Genomic DNA, 19,923 nt, shown 5'->3' with positions numbered 1-19,923 from the left:
TTAGCCCATGCCGACTCCGACATGCAGAACCTGCTGAGCGAGGCGGCGTTCAGCGTTGGTGGACCGGCTGGAGCTCTTGCACACCTGCAGCGCAGTGGGCTCCAACCCTAACCCTTAACCCTTAACCCCTAACCCTACCAGGCTGTCGCCATAGTGAGCGGTCCCCGTTGCCCCTCCCTCTGTCATTGGTTCATTTTAACACACATTTCATAGAAATCGCTCTTCACGATGTCAATAGAGAAATGGCCTTTACGCCCTGGCATGTGGCCTTGTGCCCTAAAAAAAATTAGTCACGGGGAAGGCCAAATGGCCTTGCTCCTAAAATGACGAAATTCCCACCCTGCTGTCACCTCATACGAAAGGTGCTGTATTGCGTTGAGATCTGGACTGAACTAAAGTGACGTGGACTGAACCATCTTTATCCTGCTGGGAGTTTCCATTTGAAAAGGCTTAGATGGCAGCCACAAATGTGCTGCACCTGGTCACAAACAATGTTTGGGCGTGCTGCGGCAATCAAATGATGCTCCATCATAGTGCCAAGAAGAATCCCCAAACCATTACACCATCACCACCACCACCACCACCACCACCAGCAGCAGCTGGTGCTACTGACACCATGCATGTTGGATCAGATCCATCCGTTTCAGTTATTTGCATACTTGAGGCTTACCTGTTCGCTCGAGTGAGTCTTGCCATTCTCCTCTGAACTCTCAACCCATGGCTGACTGGATCGTTTTGTTCACGGCAACAATCTGCAGTGTAGAAAAATCCCAGGACAGGAGGTTGTTGGCGGTTTCTGAGGCGGTTCCCGAGCGGGCACGTCTGGCACCGCACCGACCATCACAGCGCATTCAAAGTCACATTAAGTCGAGCAGTAGCGACACTTCGCGGTGCTTTTTAGGCCTACTTCTACCTTATTTATTCATGACTCGGAGCATCCAGCCGTTTGTATTAGCAGGGAGGGTGAACTTACAAAGAGTGTATGAGGCCATTTTACCATGTTGTTCCAATGCGTCGCCTCTCATCTTTGGCCAATTTGACAGCGTGGCATGTCTTGGGTGGTTCAGATTCCAGAGATGACGGCAATGGAGATATGCTCTGACAGAAGCGCAGGTCCTAGATGGGGAAGAAGAAGAAGCCCTACAGAAAGAACATGCTGAAAATATTATTATTAAATTAAATGATTAAAAGATTATTAAATGACCAGCCTCTCACTCTCAACCCTAACGGACAGAACAATCTCCGGGCAGAATTTGCACAGTTCAAATGTTTGGCACAAAGGGGCACCAGCAGCACACTTGTGCACAGTCAGTTGTACAATGGGCCCTCGGAATCATAATGTATAAGTGTGCTACCGTTTTTTGTTGGTGAAAATAAGGGTTGAAAATAACTGCATTAACACAATGAAATATTAACGACAGCTTCAACTTGAGCAGTTTGCACAACCACAGACCTGTTAATAAAAACTAAAAAAAAATCACGGGCCAATTAAGAAATTGATGCTAGCTGCTATTTACTGCCACAGCATTTGATTACACATCATTTTATTGATTTTTGAACAAATTAACCTTTGATTTGTACAGACAAATGGACCAGTCAACTAACCATGTAAATATCCATGTAATACCACAAACTCTTTCTTGAACACAAATAAAATAGTTGAAAAAGGTTTGACAAAACATAAGGCGAATATGGGCGAACTCCGCTGCATGGCCTGCTTCCTGTCCTTGGTTTATTAACGGTAGCGATATGACGTTGCTGCTACAGTACAGGTGACTCAACAGGTCTAGTCCACATGCTCGCTGCCTGCACAAACGCAGTGTGGCATTTCAAGTCTCAAAAATGCGAATGAGATTTCGGCACCCGCAGTGGCTTCAAACCCCAACTGCTGGCTTTGATTATGTTCATTTAATTTGGATCATTTTCACTTTAACGGACTGATAGGCCTCACAGTGACGGCTTAAAGGACTACGCTTACTTTCTGAGACTTTGGCCTGTTGGTCATCACCAAAATGTGATGAGAGCATTGTCACTAAAAACATTTTTGTGGGTCTAGCACTGCAGTGCAGTATGTTAATGATTCCGGTTATTTTCAACATAAGCTTTATTTTCCTAGTTTTTGCCATCATAATTGATTGTGTTCAAAATTGTTGTCACTTATTTAACTTATTTTCACTGAATAAACACAGCAGATATTTTTCACTTTTTGCAAGTGTAGTTAATGACGTTGGACTGTTGGGGATTATGTTGGCTCACTGGGTGTGTAGCACTCTGCCAACTGGGGATATATAGAGCTTACATAAAGCAGAAATCAATTTTGCACACAAGCATTTGAACACAATCACTTGTCATGATGGCAATGCCTAGGGAAATAAGGACCAGGTTGAAAATAACCGGACTGATGCATTAAGTAATCGTAGGTGATTGGAATCATCATAAAACTTTTGACTTAAGATTGACCCTAAAAATGAATAAAAGAATAAGCACTTTCAAATGCAGATCTCTCTTCCTGTGAGACTGAGTACAAGTTGTTTTCCTGTTACAAAGGAAGTGAGTCAGTCAGACAGCTTAGGTTATGTGCCGTTGATTTGTAAAGGACTTCACTATTGAGGAAGACCGGGATTTTGTTTTCACGAGTTCTCAGCCTACAGGCAATTGATTAAAAACCAACTTTGGATAAAAACAGTGGACTAAAAGGTCTATCTGCAGACTTGCTAAAACATGCTAAACGCCTATGGTTACAACATACTGGGCTAAAGCGTTAGCATGCACACCACACAGCCATCTACTGTAGCCCAAGGTTGGTGACATTCCTCTCAACAGGTATTGGTGGTGACCAACAAATTCCCCAAAGTCTTAGCAGTCCTTTATCATGGGTGTTAGACACATTTTGACACTGCAAGTGGTTTGTTTAAATGTGTATGCTTTATCATTGCAGCAACATAGGGATCTGAAAATTGTAGATGGTTTTCCATGTCTTAAGTGTCTTTCGTGTCTTGCTCTTCAAAAAATCTCTGGGTATATACGTACGTGACATATAAAAAAAAAAAAGAATTAGGGTTGGGACTTCAACAAATCCCATCCACTTAATTTATTAACAGTCCTACACGGTTGTTTTCTGCAAGAAATGCAGATTTGAAAAGATAAGAAAGTTTCGCCAACCAATGAAGTTATCTACAAAATGTTACAGACCTGTGAGTTTTTCTCTTACATTTTTGGGGATCATAACAGGTTACATGCAATTTAGTATGAAAGACAGTTGCGTAAAACGACCAACATAACATACAATCAACAGAACGTACAACAACCTATATAATAGATACTAGCTTGCAACCTTTATATGAAATTCCACTAGGGAAAAGTATAAATCTAGGCCTAATCTTTATAATTCACAGTAACAGTGGCCTTTCAATCATGACTTGTCTGTTCTGGCATGTACCAATGGATTGTATGACACCAGAGATAAGGATAGGGTTTCGTTTAGCAGGAAGAGTATATTTAGTAAAAACATATACTAAAATTTTAATAAGATACATCAAGCGTAAATGCTAAATTTCAACCCACCATTTACCTAATTGTTGAAAAGCTAGACAAGAGTATCATTATATTAATTTCAACATCAGAGGCAAAATCTGATTGCAAAAAATTTGGCAAAAACCATAAGGACAGATGAGTGTTTCACAATTTGCAGCAAGTAAAAATAGAACGAAGTGAAGAGGAACATCGATACCATTTTACGAGCCAAGTACATGTTTGCCAATACAGAGTATAAGCCTGATTATTGACTATAGGCTTGGAGATATGGATCATTTTGGCTATACTACTTTATGCAATAGAAATCTGAGGAAAAAAAGCCAAAACTTTCTACAGCAGCATTTTAAGTGCCAATTGTTGCTGAAATGAAATTCATTCTCCCGTCTGCTTTATTTATAGAATGAAAAATAATTTGAGAATTTATTTATAGATCAAAATGGTTTGAGCATCGCTGCACACTGGAGGGAGAGTTCTCGGAGGTCAAAGGTCATGGCTGCTTTCGAGAAAGATTATGAAGAGGTGTGGGAGTGGACTCCGCTGAAGGAGAGGGGTTTGAGTATTAATCTTTTTTTTAAGGTGATCCACCTTAGTAGTCAGATGTCACCATGTTTGTTACTGGTCAGAAGGTTTCAGGATTAGAGTCCAGGTTATGCTAATACTTGGTCCTTAGCAGTGGCAAACAATTCCAAGTACTTCAGCTTGGCACTGAGTGAAAACCCAGCGCAGGTATCGATGCGCCAAACAATGACATTAAAATGCCAATTAAATTTTAAAATAAACACAAAAACTTAGTAAAAATATGGAAGCATACTGTTCTCTCATGTCTATGATGTTAAGGGAACTCGACATGGCAAAGATGGTACCAACACAATTCCAAGTTAACAGCATAGGCGATGCACAGTAACACTGCCTGCTATGCATGCATGTCTCGTTCTGACTATGTAAAATAATGACGTTGATTATCAGCAACATTGTCGACACATTCTTGTCATGAGCATCCACCAAACCTAATGTTGCCTATCAGTCCCCCTCATTAAAAAGAAATAGGTATATTAAACATTTTGGTTAATCAGCATTCGAGGCTAAACTGGTAAATAAAAGAAAAAAAAGTGATCTTCTGCCTCCTGAAGCTCAGCTATCAACTGAAAGCGATTATCCAATGTTGACGTGTATGATATTATTTGAGATCTGCACACTAACACGTAAGAGGTTCAACATTCTTGGTCCAAAAGATGCCATTAACAATTTTTTTTCTTCAATTAAAAAAAAAAAAAACCTTTCCAAATGCATAGGCTGTGATTTTGACGTCTCATTAATATGTTATGCAAGTGATTATTACACGTTATTTCCAATTTAAAGAAATGTTAAATCATCATATTATGAGAGGTGAGCGAGCAAAGAGGTCTAGGAAGTATAGATTCACAATGAAGCTGCAACAGATTTTCAAATCCAAGCCGTCGGTGAACGACACTCGCCAATGAATACAATGAAACACGTTCAAATGATCTAGAAAAAGTATTAAATATATTGACAGTGAGCACACTTCTGACATTTCAAATTATACCAGGATCACAACGGTTGGTAGCGCGCCACTTGCCGGCACATTTATTGGGCAATAACCAGGGACGTTAATTTCAATAATGTCTAGAATGAGCGAATATGAGCTAATCATAAAAGCTGTGAAAGGGTAATGGATCATACAGAGATAAGGAAACTCTACTTACAAATTGTTGGGGAGGCATTCTTAGTTTACCGAAGAGAAAAAACAAATTGTGAGTCATCTTTGGCCTGCACCTTTCTACATCATACAGAAAATTTCAATTGGGTTAGTCCAAATCACTCCTTACTGTACGTAATGCACTGAAAATGATCCACAAAGATGAATTATGTTTGACAAGAAGGTACAGTACCACTACCTCTGGCATGACCTTGTCTGTGTACGCATAGGTGTGCTGTAATTAAAGTAATTCCACTCCGTGACTGTGAGGGGACAACTGCTTAACATCACGTTTTTGTGATTCGAGGTTCAAGTTGAACTGAGGGGAGTGGATGAATGTGTGTCAATGAGCTGTGTCATACCAAAGAACAATTATTTATTTTTTCAATTCAACGCACAAGTTGTAATATCAGCATTGTCCTCCTTGCAGGAAATAAAAAGCCCAATGTTCAAAAATAATGTTAACCTGTGTGCATCTCCTGCCTCCTCTTGCCAACATAATTCCCATTCCCTTCTGATGTTACGCTTGGGGTTGCCAAGGAGATGCCCTCTGACCTTCGTTCCCAAGGAATCAGTTGGGGGGGGCCTGGAAGTACTCCAGTTCCCTCGACAGATACAACCACGTCTCACTGCTCTTCCTGGTGAGGGAGGGACGGCAGCAGTTCTCCCTCTATGCTACCATCTGGAATGAGTCGTGTCTTAAGATGCGGTCTCTTTGCCGCCCCCTGGTGGTGAGCTCCCGCCGCTCGTCACCAGGTTGCGGAGCAGCTTGCGTCGCCCGGCCTGGTAGTCCTCCTCGTCCACATTGACCAGCAGTTTGATGGCCTCGTGGCCCACGGCCTGTTTGAGGGAGTCCGTGATGAAGACCCCCTTCAGGGCCTCGAGCAACGAGCCGTTGATGTAGTCCCTCCAGAAGGCGTCCAGGTAGGTGAGCTCGGAGAACTTGATGTCGCAGATGATCGAGCCCAGGTCTCGGGACTTGAGGATGGTGTTGGCCTGGTTGAAGCGCTCAAACTGCCGCTCCACCGCCTCCTGCTTGTTGGAGAAGACGTTGCCCTGGAGCGCCGACTCGTGCTGGCAGTATTCGGCACGGACTCGGAGGCGGATATCTGGAGGAGGGGGGGGGGGAGGGGCACAGGGGAGGAGTCAGAAAGATCAAGACTGGACTGGATCTTTGCAACATGACGGGCAGACAAAGTGGCAAAAAACATTGTGCGTTGTTGTTTTTGTTAGGCATACCACATGACATGTTAGGCATACCACATGACATGACATACCACATGACATGTTAGGCATACCACATGACATGACATACCACATGACATGTTAGGCATACCACATGACATGACATACCACATGACATGACATACCACATGACATGTTAGGCATACCACATGACATGACATACCACATGACATGGAATGCTTTTTCTCTGAGCTGATAAATAGCATCGTTTCACACTACGTAAACAGCTGACAGTTTACCAACAGTAGAATGAAGATGGTGGGTGTCGTGGTTAAAACAAGGATTGGCAATGAGACTTGTCTGCCTCGTGATGCCGTGAGGATGGGGAAACACAGACTTCAAGTCCCTAGGAAATGAACTCCCGTTACCTTCACTTCCTGGAGATCAGTACGTCTTTTGGCGACGACATGCTGCACCAGGAGACGTCAATCAAATTCCGACCAATACACCCCGTGAGAGACTTCTGAACAATCCAGTCCCTCTGCTCCTACTTTAGAATAAAAATGCCTTTCTTTTCCTCACTCAAATTCCATTGGTTTAAACTTTTGAACAATCCTTCACTGCATTATATCCCACTCCAACATCCTGTTTCAACAGGAAATACATACAATCATGGATGCAAACAAAGAGGCGGTTTCATGGTGTCTTATATTGTGGCTATGATGCTGATTCCTGATGTCATGAATGGGAAGTCACGCCATCCGACGTGAATCAACATTAATTTGGAGATTAATACAAAGTGCATTAAAGGCCCTATAGAGACACTGCGGAGCGCGTCATCATTCAGAAGCCACGCCCAAAAGGGGGGAAAACACAAACTCCCGTCCAATCCTGGCGGTCTCCTATGTCGCGTGCATGGTCGGGTGTTGCACACAAAGATCATATATACGGAAGATGAAGACTCCAACTTACGTCACTCATTGACAGCAACATCCACATTTTTCTTCTCGCCAATTCTCAATGGCTTCCTTGTTTTGCTCGGGAGTACAAAAAAAACTTTAACTGGAGATTTTTTACATTTTTTGTCTGCGCAGCCCCACCACACAACAGCTTTTAGCTATGTTTAATTCAAGGAAAATGACGCTGGTGTGTGGAAGTGAACGGAGCTTTTCCCCCATGATGGGTGTGGCCTATTTCATGCAGTGTCTCTATGTGTAGGACTTCGGGAAGCAATTAACATGTATTAAGCGTTTTTTGTTTTGTTTTTTATTGCCAATGAGTGAGTGCCCTGTAATGGAACTTAAATTTTAGTCCATCAGAATAAAGATAATGGTAATAACTCTCTCCGTTCAGCCGGTGGGTTGATTCTCTGCTGTAAGAATAAATGGGGACTGTTGTGCATTACTTTAGCGGTCGCACACCAACACTTTAAAATCAGCGCGATTGTGCTAGAGAAGAATCAGCATGAGACAGAAGCAATTAAAGAGAGGTTGGAAAAATGTCATGACACACAATTGCCAATGATTCCGCGGTTCAAGCTTCATTCTCAGCTACAATTTTTAAATTGGTTAAAAAAGAAAGAAAGTCTCTTATCCTATTCTATAGTACGAGTTGTACTTGTACCAGTGTAGTTTGCCATCAAAATGTGGAGTGGAGCCATTACTCAAACTCATTTCTGTCATCGCTGCAGAACCCCCTCTATTATACAGTAGTAGTGAGATTGCATACAGTTTGGTTGCTCTGCTATTACCAGAGAACCAAAGCATTCATTTCAGTTTTAACTCCAACCACTACAACACCCCAAAAAAACGACTTTAATCACACCAGTAACAGGTACATATTACCTAAATATCCTGTAATGCGTTAGATTGAGGAGTCGTCTCAAACAATGTGCCATGATGTGGAGGGGCCAAAACAAGCTTCACGCAGCAGAGAGGAGGAACTGACGTGGCACGTGGTTTGAGAGCCCTACTCTAGGTTGTGATTCTTCTTACCACAGGTTTGCTTCTCTCTACAGTCTGCCGAGGAGTGACTCCTCTTCCTTTTCCGGCTCGGGACAGGAGGGGCGGGCTTTGTTCGGGGAGGGCCGACCTGGGGTCCCGACGGGGAACAGCAAATCACTGGCTGAGGGCCTGATGATGTGTGGGGGGGGTAGAGAGTGACAGTTTCTGTGTGTCATCACGGTGATGTATAGAGGGGCAAAGTGGAACGTCACTCCCTGCTTCAGCACTGTACCGGAGATTTTCATCCGCCATTTATTTTCCCGTAGACATTTCGTAAAAATGCTTATAAAATAGTTTGACTTCGTCGAACCAAACGGTTCGGCTATCGCTATAATGGGGAGAGACCACAGAATATTTCACTCGGACCAAAACTTTAAAAAACAACATCGAAAAAATATGTTCTTTAAACCCGCATTTTTTTAAACGTTTTGGTCCCAGTGAAATGTTATGCGATCTCTCCTGTTTCTAAATATATCTGTACCGTTTGGTTTGAACCAGTAAAACTATTTTTATACGCATTTTACAAAATGTGTATTGGAAAATAAATGGCGGATGAAAATCTCTGTTACAGTGCTGAAGCAGGAAGTAGGCGGTCACTTTGCCTCTCTATTGGACGTATGCACACACACACACACACACACACATTTGTTCTACTGTATGAGGAGCTGCGATTGACTAGATTAATTTACTATAATACTAAACTTGCCCTCACTTCACAAAAATGTCCTCATTCAAGAACTGAAACTCAAATTGGTCCATACACGGAGATAGAAGTCAAACACAATACACAGATGTGTACACACACACCTGTCCTTCTGTGTGGTGCAGCCTCCCTGCTCTGGGCTGCTCCTCTTGGGGAAACGTAGCGCACAGACGTCTCTTCCAGGTACTTGTCAACAGGGTCTGGACATACTGAGAGAAAATACAGCTGTGTCAAGGCAAAAATATTAATTCTGAGTCAAATCCTTCATCATCATCATCTTTTGCTAAATGACATGTCTCTGCAGGGCCTAAAATTCATTTTGCACATGGGGGGGGGGGGGGGTTCCCCCTTATATGCTTCACATGGGGGTGGGGGGGGGATACTACGAGTTACCCTCTCTCTCTACCTACAATACAATTGTATGGGAATACTGGACAAAATCATATCCAATAATAAAAATTACTTTCCGATTTAGGTCAGAGTAGTCTCGCTGGCCAGACTCTCCTCCCTTCCGTGAGAGGAGTCTGGCTGCACGGAAACAGGCTGCTGGCATAAGCCCTCCTCCCCTGCTCTACAGCTGCTCTCAAATTGGAGGCGTCGATTTCAGACGCTGGCGGATTTCCGCTCCCCGCTTAAGAAGCTCTTGTTGTCATTGGCTCAGACCCTGTCAATCAGAGCGGCTTCCGCTCCCTCCTCCCTGTGTGTCACTGTAAATAGTCACCTGCCGCCGCAGTGAAAACAACAACGCTAACTAGCTAGCAAGCTAACGGCAGAAACTTACACGCTAGCTCGTTGTTACACGCTGAAAAATAGCAACTATTTTCCAAGGGCACTGCCGCTAAGCACCGCCCATCGCAATTCCAGAATGGTGAGCAGCGCCGCCAGACTCTCATGGAAGGGAGGGTAGGCTGGCCAGACTCCTCTCATGGCCAGCGAGACTAGGGTCAGAGAGACACAACATCATCAAATCGGGGTCTGTGGCTCTAATGCATACTGAATTAGAGGTCCTTAATATAGGTTGAGGCCACGTCTCGTCATAGACAATGGGTTAGCTGGCTCAGCCTGGCTGGGGGCGTGGTCAGGGTGGGGTAAATTCCCCCGTTCTATCCATTCAGCAAAGTTAGAATTTAGCTGATAGCCCAGCCCAGGCAGACACGATCGGGGATTTAACCACCGCAGTAAACGCACATCTGAGCAGACGTCTTGTGTTCTGCTCTAGAACCCCCAAACATGTAGTTTAGAGTTGCAGCACCGTCTTTTGGTGAGTCAGCCCATGAGATATATGGGCGGTTTTACCCCACTCGCGCGCCAGCCGTTTAACATTTTGTGGGCGTTCCCAGACATGCGGACTGTCTCTATAGAAACATTTGAGAATCACTGTACTAGTGAGCTCATACAGGGTCTCTTACATTGTCCTATTCTTACCTCAGAATGCAGTTTGTAGCTCTCCTTTAAATTTTAATGGATTCTCTGGACTACGCTGTAGCTGTTGTCTCCTTCTCCATCTCTCAGAGCCCTAAGTCGGTGACTCCCTCTTCTCTCCATGCTATATTCTTTCCCTGTAACGTTACTCTCCTCCGCTTTATCTCTTTCCACTTAACTTTGTATTTGATCATATTTGATATGATATAGGTATATAAATATTTGATTATCTAGAACGGTATGTGATTGCATGAGCAGTGAGTGATAATGGGACCTTAAATTGCACAAGGTTACGACAGAGTTGTGTGAAAAATCGATAAAGCCAGAATTGATTTAAACTTCGGGCTGTTCTGTTGGTGAACTTCAGCTGACCCACATCAAAATGTCAATCAGGCAGTGATCATAATGGGCTGTTGCATTCATAAAAGTTCAGGGTGTCGGCGTGGCTGCACTGACTTAACCCAGTAACCTACTCAAACCTGCTGCACTCTGAAATGTTGTGAATCCATATTGCTGCATATAGATCAGCATCGGTTGAGCTCATTACTTGAGATCACAGACCAGTATAGAGAGGCAAAGTGGAACGTCACTTCCTGCTTCAGCACTGTACCAGAGATTTTCATTCGCCATTTATTTTCCCATAGACATTTCGTAAAATGGTTATAAAAATAGTTTTACTTGTTCAAACCAAACGGTTCAGATATATTTAGAAACAGGAGAGACCACATAACATTTCACTCTGACCAAAACGTAAAAATATTGCGGATTTAAATAAAATGTTTTTTTTTGGTCCGAGTGAAATGTTCTATGGTCTCTCCCGATTCTAAATATTGCTGAACCGTTTGGTTTGACGAAGTAAAACAATTTTTATAAGCATGTTACGAAATGTCTATGGGAAAATAAATGGCGGATGAAAATCTCTGGTACAGTGCTGAAGCAGGAAGTGACGTTCCCTTTGCCTCTCTCTATGGGCCCAACAAATCCAGACCGGAACATAACATACTGTAACAGAAAGGCATTTAAAGGCAAACGGCGTTCAAAGTATTTTGACCCAGGTTCCGATGTGAACGCGCCGCTGTACTCACCGGCCTGTCGTTTCCTGAGCGTGACGTAGGGCAGCAGGTCGTGGCGAGTGATGATCCTCAGCAGCTGCAGCACGTGTCTGAAGTTGGTCTCGTCGCAGCGACCCTGGCGCTCGAGGGCCAGCAGGAAGTCCCGGCCGCTCCTGATGCCGCCGCGCTCGTACTCGTCGATTACGTCCACAAACAGGAAGGACAGCACGCGGACGTCCCGGTGCGTCAGCTGGGCTCCCACTATGTCAAACATGCGGTGGAGCGAATAGAGCCCGTGGGAGTCGTCCACCGCCTCCTCCGGCCAGGGTTCGAAGGCGCCGTGCGAGGGTCTACTGGACGAGTTGGGGCAAGAGGCGGAGGCGCTCCTGCTGGCGGCCTCTCCGCCGGAGGAGCCGGGCCCGTCCGTCGGAGCTCTGTGGGGGAGCGCGTTGCTCTGACTGGAGTCCAGCTGGTTGGCCTGAATGTGAGGCCGGGCATGCTGAGCGGAGGAGTTGTGGGCGAGCTGCGGAGGACTGACGTTGGCGTTGGGGAGGGCAGGCTGCTGTGATGTCATCTCAGGGCCAGGTGGAAAATAAGGGATGCTGGAATCCCTGCACCTTCTGGAGTCTTCCACTACTCCCACAGATTAACTAGGCCTATGAAGAAAAGGGGAGAGGGAGGGGGGGGGGGGGTGGAGGAGGCAAACAAACTTAATGTTCACGCTAAAAAAGTCTGCAATCATTTTAGGGCAAAACTGCAATTGAATGCGACCACAATAATAAGCTTTATTCTTCTTTTATAATTCAATTCCAGACTCCAGAATCTCCAATATTGCTGAACGAGTAGTTACCAAAAGTCTGTACAATAAACAAGCATGCAACATTTCTTTACCCGTACTTGTTTGCTTGCAATTGAGCAGTGTGAACCGGAACTACAAAAAAAGAAAAAGAAAATGGCAGCTATAAATGGCAGCTATGGTTCGCATCGGCGAATAACCATTGTAGGTGTGATTGCACCGTAACCTTTTCCACCACTTGAATTGGTGCCAATAACATTAGCAGTTTGTAGCAGCAGAAAAGTAGCACTGATATTTTCATCCAGAGACTGCTTCATATAATCAGTCTTTGTACAGGAAAAATGTAAATAATGTGCTACAAACGGTAATAAAGCACACTATCATTCACATCCTCTTTATTCACTTGAATAAAGAGGATTATTCTCATTTGTTTTTAACTAAAATCAAGTTATCAACTTAGTCTACGTTGGGACAGACCTGAAAAACTTTAAATTGTAATTAATTACCTGGATTTTTGTGTGTGCATGATTTGGTCCTAAAATGATGTTTGATTTCAAAAAGTTTAAAACAATATACCAGCCATTGCAGCCAATAATAATAATAAACAAACACTGTGCCTTTAAAACAATATTCCACTTAACATGGGGGGTTACCGGTATTCGACATTTGACCGCTATGAAAACCATAATATAGCCTAAACTAATCACCAATATGCAGCTGGACAAGTTTGTAGCATTTGAACGAGGTCACAAAAATAGCCTGAAAACACATATTTAACATGTTTGTAAACAGATTCAACAACTGACCCCATTTTAAGACAATTAGACATTTTTCACAGCAGCCATTTTGACAAGAGAAATAGGCCGAGTAGGATACACACAGGTGATAACAATGATACCAATTAAGGTTATGGTCCATTCAAACAGAGTCAGGGTCCCTTTCTCAATATGGGTTTGTGTCTGGTCTTGTGTCCCTGTGAAATGTCATCAGTAAGTAATCTCTTAAGACTGACTTTTTTTTCTCTTTTTGTTTTACCGATGGGCTCACAGATTGCGTTATGTGTGCTTGTGACCCAGCGAGTTCATTCTTCCAAGAACGACTAGCAAGAACGTTCTCCCCAAGAACACAAGTCTGTACTTCACATTCTTGGTCATGAGAAAGGGCCAGGGTGCTGTCATTGTGCATGTTTGGCTCACAAAGGCTCTGCTAAGAGAGATACTTATCTGGCACAAGTTAAAATATAATCTGTGAATTATGAATGTGTTAATCGTGAAAGCCAATAAAAACAAATCACTCTGAACCTCATCAAGCCTATTTTTGTGTGACATCTAGGCCCAATATGTGTTTTGCAGTTGCATCATACTGATACATTTCCCAGCATCCACAACTGGCTTCATTAGGGATGTCCAATGGACAGTTAGCCGCATGCAAATAATACAAAAACATAAAACAACACGTCTGTAGCCCCAGTCTCTACTCCAAAACACAAGCTGATCAAATCTAAACACAAAAACAACTAGAAAGACACCAAGAGTGCAGACCTCCGCCTAGGCCAATAGTATACAGTCTGTTTGCTACAATATGCAAATTGTGTGAGTCAGATCCAGACCGGCTCCAAACTTGTATGGGTTCTTCCTTGACTGGCCCATTCTACAGCCTTCGACAAAGTGTCATGATAATCAGACCCAGTAGTTTTTCCCATAAGTGTGCTGACAAACAAACAGACAAACTGCAACAAAAACATAGCCTCCTTGGCAGAGGTAAACAGATGGGGTCAGAAATGAACCATGTCTATTCCATTCTGTTGAGAGGGCCAAGCTGTACATTTTGCAATCAGCTGTTTAGCCAATTGCCCAAGAGCTGCTCCAATATGGCCACCGAGGATGTGTCAAGTCACCTGGAAGCTTTCAATACATCCCGAGGGAATAAAACGCACTCGTACGAATACATAGGAATGGATAAACAACTTACTCTGAAATGAGTCAGTAGCCATGTAGACAAACCTTATCTCGATTTCTAAATACATCCATGATTCGCCCCCAGTGGGAAAATATGCCCCCTGGCTGAACTCAACATGCAAGTAAATGCAAATCAATCACAGCGACATCTTGAGGGTTACACAAGATGGGCTACCATCGATATAATGTCAATGTTATGTTTAACGTTAGCTAAAGTAGATAGAAGCGTGTAGTTTAAGCCTTAGCTAACCTAACGCAGTGTTAACAGAGTCGAATGTTGCTGACACATGAGACATGTATACGTACGTTAGCCAGGCTGCAGCTAACGCTAGTTATATCCAGCAAGTTATGGATGACAACGTTTTCAATTGTAGTTAACCGATGTTAGCCAAATAACGTTACCATCAAGTCATACAGCAGAGCTAGCTGGTTAGCGAGCTGGCTATAAGAGAGAGCTAAGAGCGCAATCATTTTAATGCTAACGTTAAAACGGGTGTTAGCTAGTAAGCTAATGTTAAACAGAATGCTAAAACAACTCATTATTTAGGTTGCTATATAACCACACCGCGAAGTCCCAATTGCTTCATTTTATACGTGGTGTGGTTATCGTTGAGCAAAATGCACCCGTTCTCAATATTTGTCATATGGTTTGTTGTGACTCTGCTCGACGCTAGCCAAAGTTAGCCGACCGTTAGCTAAGCTAATCCAAGTTGACTATCAAAAACACGGGATGTTTCCTTGGCTGTGTGTTACCTTTGCTCCTTTTGGTATTTCCAACGATTCATACACGGCCACCGTTCGCTGTTCACACGCCCAGTCTCTTGTTGTGCGGCACAGCGTCTTCAAGGCCAAAACATCAGGGTTTGTTTAATTATTTTGGCCATTAGATAGACACTCGGAGTAAATTAACATGCCCATTTTCGTTCTTCAGCTAAAATGACAGAACATCCGGTTCACGGTGCAGTTCACTTCCGAATGCTTTAAACGCCTACAGGGGGCAGCAAACTATTATCTGCCTCCTCCAGCCAGCAGGAGACAGACAAGGCACCCTGTATCTACACAGTGTAGCCTAGCAAATGTACAAATAAAAGTCCACTCATACTGTCTAGCTTTTATTATGCTCTGCGTTCATCATATTAAACGACAACTTGATTACAAATACCTCTTCTCTTTTCCATATAGGCAAAAATGCATTGCTGTTATGTAAGCTACTGTATGCAAATAAATAAACCTTTCTGACTGTACAATTATATTTGGGGTAGATATCAGATCAGATGATCATTCACAAGCCAAGTTGAAAGTCCAAGTCCCCCCATCTCTGGCATTCATTTTATTTCCATCCACACATCCACATTGATTAACTTCCCAGTCCATTGGAAATCAGAAGTTGAATAGGTCTCGAGTGATTCCTTTGGAGGTAACGATGTCTTCAAATATTTCTGTTGCCTTTTTACACTCTTTATTCTTAGTTCTGCCTGGAATCTAGGAGAAATAACAAACAAGCATCACAAGATATGACTTTGACTTTTTTTTTTACACTGTTGATCAAGGTCCTAAAAATGACAAATGTTTGTCAGGATTGACTTCAAACGTCACACTCCAAAGAACAAAGGCTTTTATCTTTCTTTCTTTTTTATGTTGCTACTGGTTCTATGTTCATATCTATTTTTAGAACAACCGCTCTGAATTAGGGGTGCTAAGCTTTTTGAAATGAGGTCATATGTGATGTAATGGTAAATCTAAGCAGTAAGTTTGACCCATAACCACCTATAACAAACAATTGCATTTTCAGTTTACTTTTTGCTCCCCTCCGAAGGCTACTAAATTATGTGAAGGTATCTTCATATAATTTATAGAAATTTGATATTACTTATGATTCATATGTGTACAATAGAGGGCTAAATATATAGGCATTTATAAATGTGACAATTAGATGATAGCATTTGGTCTTGTGTGACCAAAATCCATGTTATTCTACAGGTATTTAAACATTTAATTATGAAGTTATGACAAAACTAGAGATCATCTTGCGATTGAATCACACCAGCCCACGACTTACAGTAAAACAAATGTGTGCCACTGCCAGGGGCTTAAAGTGTGTGGTGGTGGGGGGGAAGGGGGGGGGGGGGCAATGTGGGGGGCCAACCCCCTTGCTCGGATCACGCCCATTTTCAAACTCAACCTTCATTTCAATGCCAACTACACACCTGTAAAGTTTTGTGACTGCATCTTGCACAATTTTGAAATCTGTCCACAGACAGGTAGGCAGACGGACATATTTATAACCCCTGGCAAAGTAGACAAGTAGGGAGAAAGGTAGGCTACCACTGGGCATTCATGCTCTTAATTTTAAACGCTAAATGTAATCAAAAACACAGTAAAGTGCAATTTAGGCCTTGTTCTCTTCTTCTCAGTGGCAAACTGAATGGTGACTGTGAGTTGTTAGTCTTACCTGGTTGCAAACCGCCTTTCCATATCGTACAAACGTGGCAAAGTGCTCACAGTTGAAGGTGAAGAGTCGATATGGGAACTCCTCGTGAAGGAGGGCGTCGCAGCGCTCCTTCATGTCCTCTGGGTTTGAGGGTGGGTAGGTATGGCGGCTGTTACTGACTGTGGCATGGACTCCTTTTGGGACAGTCACCTCGCCAAGAGGCATCCTGCGGATCTTAGTTTCCCCAATAAGAAGGTCCCCACATACGGGCACAGCTGTTTGCACGTAAGTGCGTACGCTGTTCATCAGACGCCCCTCATCTGATAGGAGGACAGATTACTTTAAGAGTGTGCAACCATTTGACAAAACCCTGAACAATTTGGCTTTACACTTTCCGTCTCCATAAAGAAATACATATCCTTTGGGTTTTAATCTATATATGGCTGTAAACATGATGCCCTGTCTGATACCCCAAGCTGATAGCTAGTCCAGCGGTTCTCAAAGTGGGTCCTTGAGGGGGCTCCAGAGGGTCCCCACCAAAACCAGGAATAGTTTATGTTCATAATTAATCCACTAGAAATGATCCAAATTGTCATATGACAAATATCTTTTCTCGCCACTATTACATTATCTCCCCATGTAGGGGATCTGATACATGAAAACAATAGAGAACCACTGAGCTAGTCTATGTCTTCATATACTGTACTCTCACTGGTTCTCAACCTTTTTGACCGGTTTGTGACCGCCCCTCCCGCCGCTGCCCAATCAAACACCTTCCTAGTGCGCACACATTCACACACTGATTTCACTCACTCACTGAAATCTTTTTGATACAGTTTATAGTTTATATAGCTTTATGCAATACTCATTGGTATGGAAGATTTTATCATCATGGGAGGAAAAGATATATATATTTTTTACAATCATCCCGCGGACCCCTCTCCCAAATAATCTTGTGAACCCCCGGGGGGTCCCGACCCACAGGGTGAGAACCACTGCTCTATATGACCCTTTTCATTTCATGGCAAATGACAGTAAATCTAACACATTGCAGACTGCAGATGTCATAATAACTCTACACCTGATGTGCTGTACAGTATGTACTCTATACCCATTGATTGTATATATTATTCTATACCTTACCTGCTACAGCGAAATGGAGTACATGTCCATCTTTGTCGTACACTCCCCAGTGTGAATATCCAATGGGGTAGGCAAATTCTATCAAGTCTCCAAACTTGGCAGTGGATACAATTTCTTCAATCTGTGGTCATTATAACACATGCATCAGAGAGGCCATTTACACCTGGCATTAACATGCGTTTTCTGTCATCAGATTGCAATCAGATAGTGCTTGACCACATTAGCCTGATTTCATTTACACCTGGTGTTAGCATGCATTTTGGATGATCACATTGCAATCTGATTGCAATCTGATCACCCAAAAATTTTGGGTGTCCTCTCAATCCGCATGCAGTTGCTGTATCCAGATTGAGAGGACACATTGCATTTACACTTGTGTTCAATGTGTACACAATGCATCGATCCTGACCACCTCCGGAGGTGGTTTGGCCCGATCAGATTGCAATCCGTCTTCAATGTGTCTTGGGGGGTGTTTACACCTGTACTTTCAAGTGGTCAAACACAATCTGATTGCAATCTGATGACAGAAAATGCATGTTAATGCCAGGTGTAAATGGCCTCATAGTAAACAAAGACAAAAGAACCTGCGGCAGATATATAGCCCATGTCTCCACCCTGTTTACACTTCCCCAATCCAGTTTCAAAGCAGGTTGAGCTACATTACATTCAGGCTCAGTGAAGTGAAAGGTTTTTCTTTTTCCTCCCACACATTATTCACTCGATGTTAACTGCTATTCATGGCAAAGAAAAGTGATCAGTGTTGTTGTCATAATGCAGTTTTAGTTTAATAAGACATCATATAATTGGCAATCATTTAGTTGGCAATCTCACATTGCTGTTAACTGACACGGCTGCATTTGCCCATAACTCATCTAACTCGTGAACAAAGCATGAAATGCTTTTTAACCATGCTGCATTTAGCGATACTTCCCCTAGACTTACAGGTTTACAAAGGATGACTTTGTACATCGCAAGCACATTACTATCTACAGCAGCTCTCTCTACATTATAAAAGTATAGGCGAATCATTATACAAAATCATTTTGCTCTTTCAGACAAATCTCAACATTATTTCTGTGCAATTCCAAGCAAAATTCAGCATTGGTCTTTCTATTCATGATTCTTACCTGCATCTGGTAATCCATAGTGAACTAGCAGTTGGTGTCTGTGTTCTGAGAACTATTGCTCATAAGGTAGTCCACCCCGCAGGGTGTGTCTTGTTTGGACTGACAGTGGTTTGTAAATAACCTGAGGTGAAAGCAAGACACCCCTGAACGACTAGCTCACACACCAAATTCAAAATGCTTCTTCATACAAGCATGACACAGTCACATTAACACATTAACGTTTATGAAGAATTGTGAATACTATTAATAAAGGGACACTCCACTGAAAAACAATTCTGATTTATTTTGTACATAACATACATATCCAAAAACTGTAAAAAGACAGTTTTGCCGACATTCATTTATAGTTTGACAGTTACTGAGAGTTGATTTGAGTTAAGTTGTGACCAGTGATGTGATGTCATTCATGCACAAAATGACATCTTATGTGTGAGAGTATGTTCAAAATGAATCAACATTGTTTTTCGGTGGAGTGTCCCTTTAACATTTAACATTTGCATTTGGTCATAACTATTTTTGCTATTCATTGAAAATGTAAAAAAAAAAAAAAGTGAGGAAAAAAGTGAGGGGGAAAAGATCAACAGCATCAGTTCGTGTCAATCATAATAGTAAATAACCACAATCATACAAATCATTCCCCTCAAAATTACTTTTTAATAGGCCATCCTTTCCATGCATGGGAAGCTTTACTTACTAAAACCAACCAATCATAACGGGACCTTATAGCCTCGTTTGTCTCTACTTAGTAATAGCTGCCACAGCTTGCTCGGGTCTGGTCAAATAAATCTACATTTTTACATCTTTTAAATAATTTCTCAAGTGTGGTAGCTCTCCCATAATGCATTTCCACCA

At 42.6% G+C, this 19,923-nt stretch overlaps 2 protein-coding genes and 1 pseudogene across 4 annotated transcripts in view; all 3 read right to left on the bottom strand.

Moving 5' to 3' along the window:
- The window catches only part of LOC310794898 (E3 ubiquitin-protein ligase TRIM35-like), a 571,381-nt pseudogene that overhangs the window by 232,273 nt on the left and 319,185 nt on the right, over positions 1–19,923 (bottom strand). The gene's annotated exons all lie outside the window — the stretch shown is intronic.
- On the bottom strand, positions 1,599–15,287 carry dedd (death effector domain containing). Of its 2 annotated transcripts, XM_083656787.1 has the most exons (5): positions 15,124–15,287; positions 11,650–12,272; positions 9,247–9,351; positions 8,431–8,568; positions 1,599–6,360 (listed from the first exon to the last, which is right to left on the bottom strand). In XM_083656787.1, exons 2-5 carry the CDS (start codon positions 12,188–12,190, stop codon positions 5,951–5,953), a joined length of 1,194 nt encoding a protein of 397 aa, XP_083512913.1. In that variant the 5' UTR covers positions 12,191–12,272; positions 15,124–15,287; the 3' UTR covers positions 1,599–5,950. The 2 variants fall into 2 exon arrangements, with proteins under 2 accessions (XP_083512913.1, XP_083512914.1); XM_083656788.1 differs by lacking the exon at positions 8,431–8,568.
- On the bottom strand, positions 15,491–19,171 carry LOC310794768 (phospholipase A and acyltransferase 2-like). Its single transcript, XM_083656804.1, has 4 exons — positions 19,072–19,171; positions 17,945–18,065; positions 16,823–17,121; positions 15,491–15,852 (listed from the first exon to the last, which is right to left on the bottom strand). Exons 1-4 carry the CDS (start codon positions 19,087–19,089, stop codon positions 15,751–15,753), a joined length of 540 nt encoding a protein of 179 aa, XP_083512930.1. The 5' UTR covers positions 19,090–19,171; the 3' UTR covers positions 15,491–15,750.

This window comes from Poromitra crassiceps, assembly GCF_964638095.1.
Source record: "Poromitra crassiceps genome assembly, chromosome: 20".
Classification (NCBI taxonomy): Eukaryota; Metazoa; Chordata; class Actinopteri; order Beryciformes; family Melamphaidae; genus Poromitra; species Poromitra crassiceps.
This window is presented reverse-complemented; position numbering and strand designations above follow the sequence as displayed.

Excerpts from the sequence above, each read along its gene's own strand:
- dedd (XM_083656787.1), bottom strand. The coding sequence starts at position 12,190 with ATGACATCACAGCAGCCTGCCCTCCCCAACGCCAACGTCAGTCCTCCG. Across the intron at positions 9,352-11,649 it reads GCTCAGGAAACGACAGGCCG|TATGTCCAGACCCTGTTGAC; the intron begins GTGAGTACAGCG and ends ATTTTCTCTCAG. Across the intron at positions 6,361-8,430 it reads TAGAGAGAAGCAAACCTGTG|ATATCCGCCTCCGAGTCCGT; the intron begins GTAAGAAGAATC and ends CCCCTCCTCCAG.
- LOC310794768 (XM_083656804.1), bottom strand. Across the intron at positions 17,122-17,944 it reads ACTCCATTTCGCTGTAGCAG|ATGAGGGGCGTCTGATGAAC; the intron begins GTAAGGTATAGA and ends TCCTCCTATCAG. Across the intron at positions 15,853-16,822 it reads GAAAGGCGGTTTGCAACCAG|ATTCCAGGCAGAACTAAGAA; the intron begins GTAAGACTAACA and ends TATTTCTCCTAG.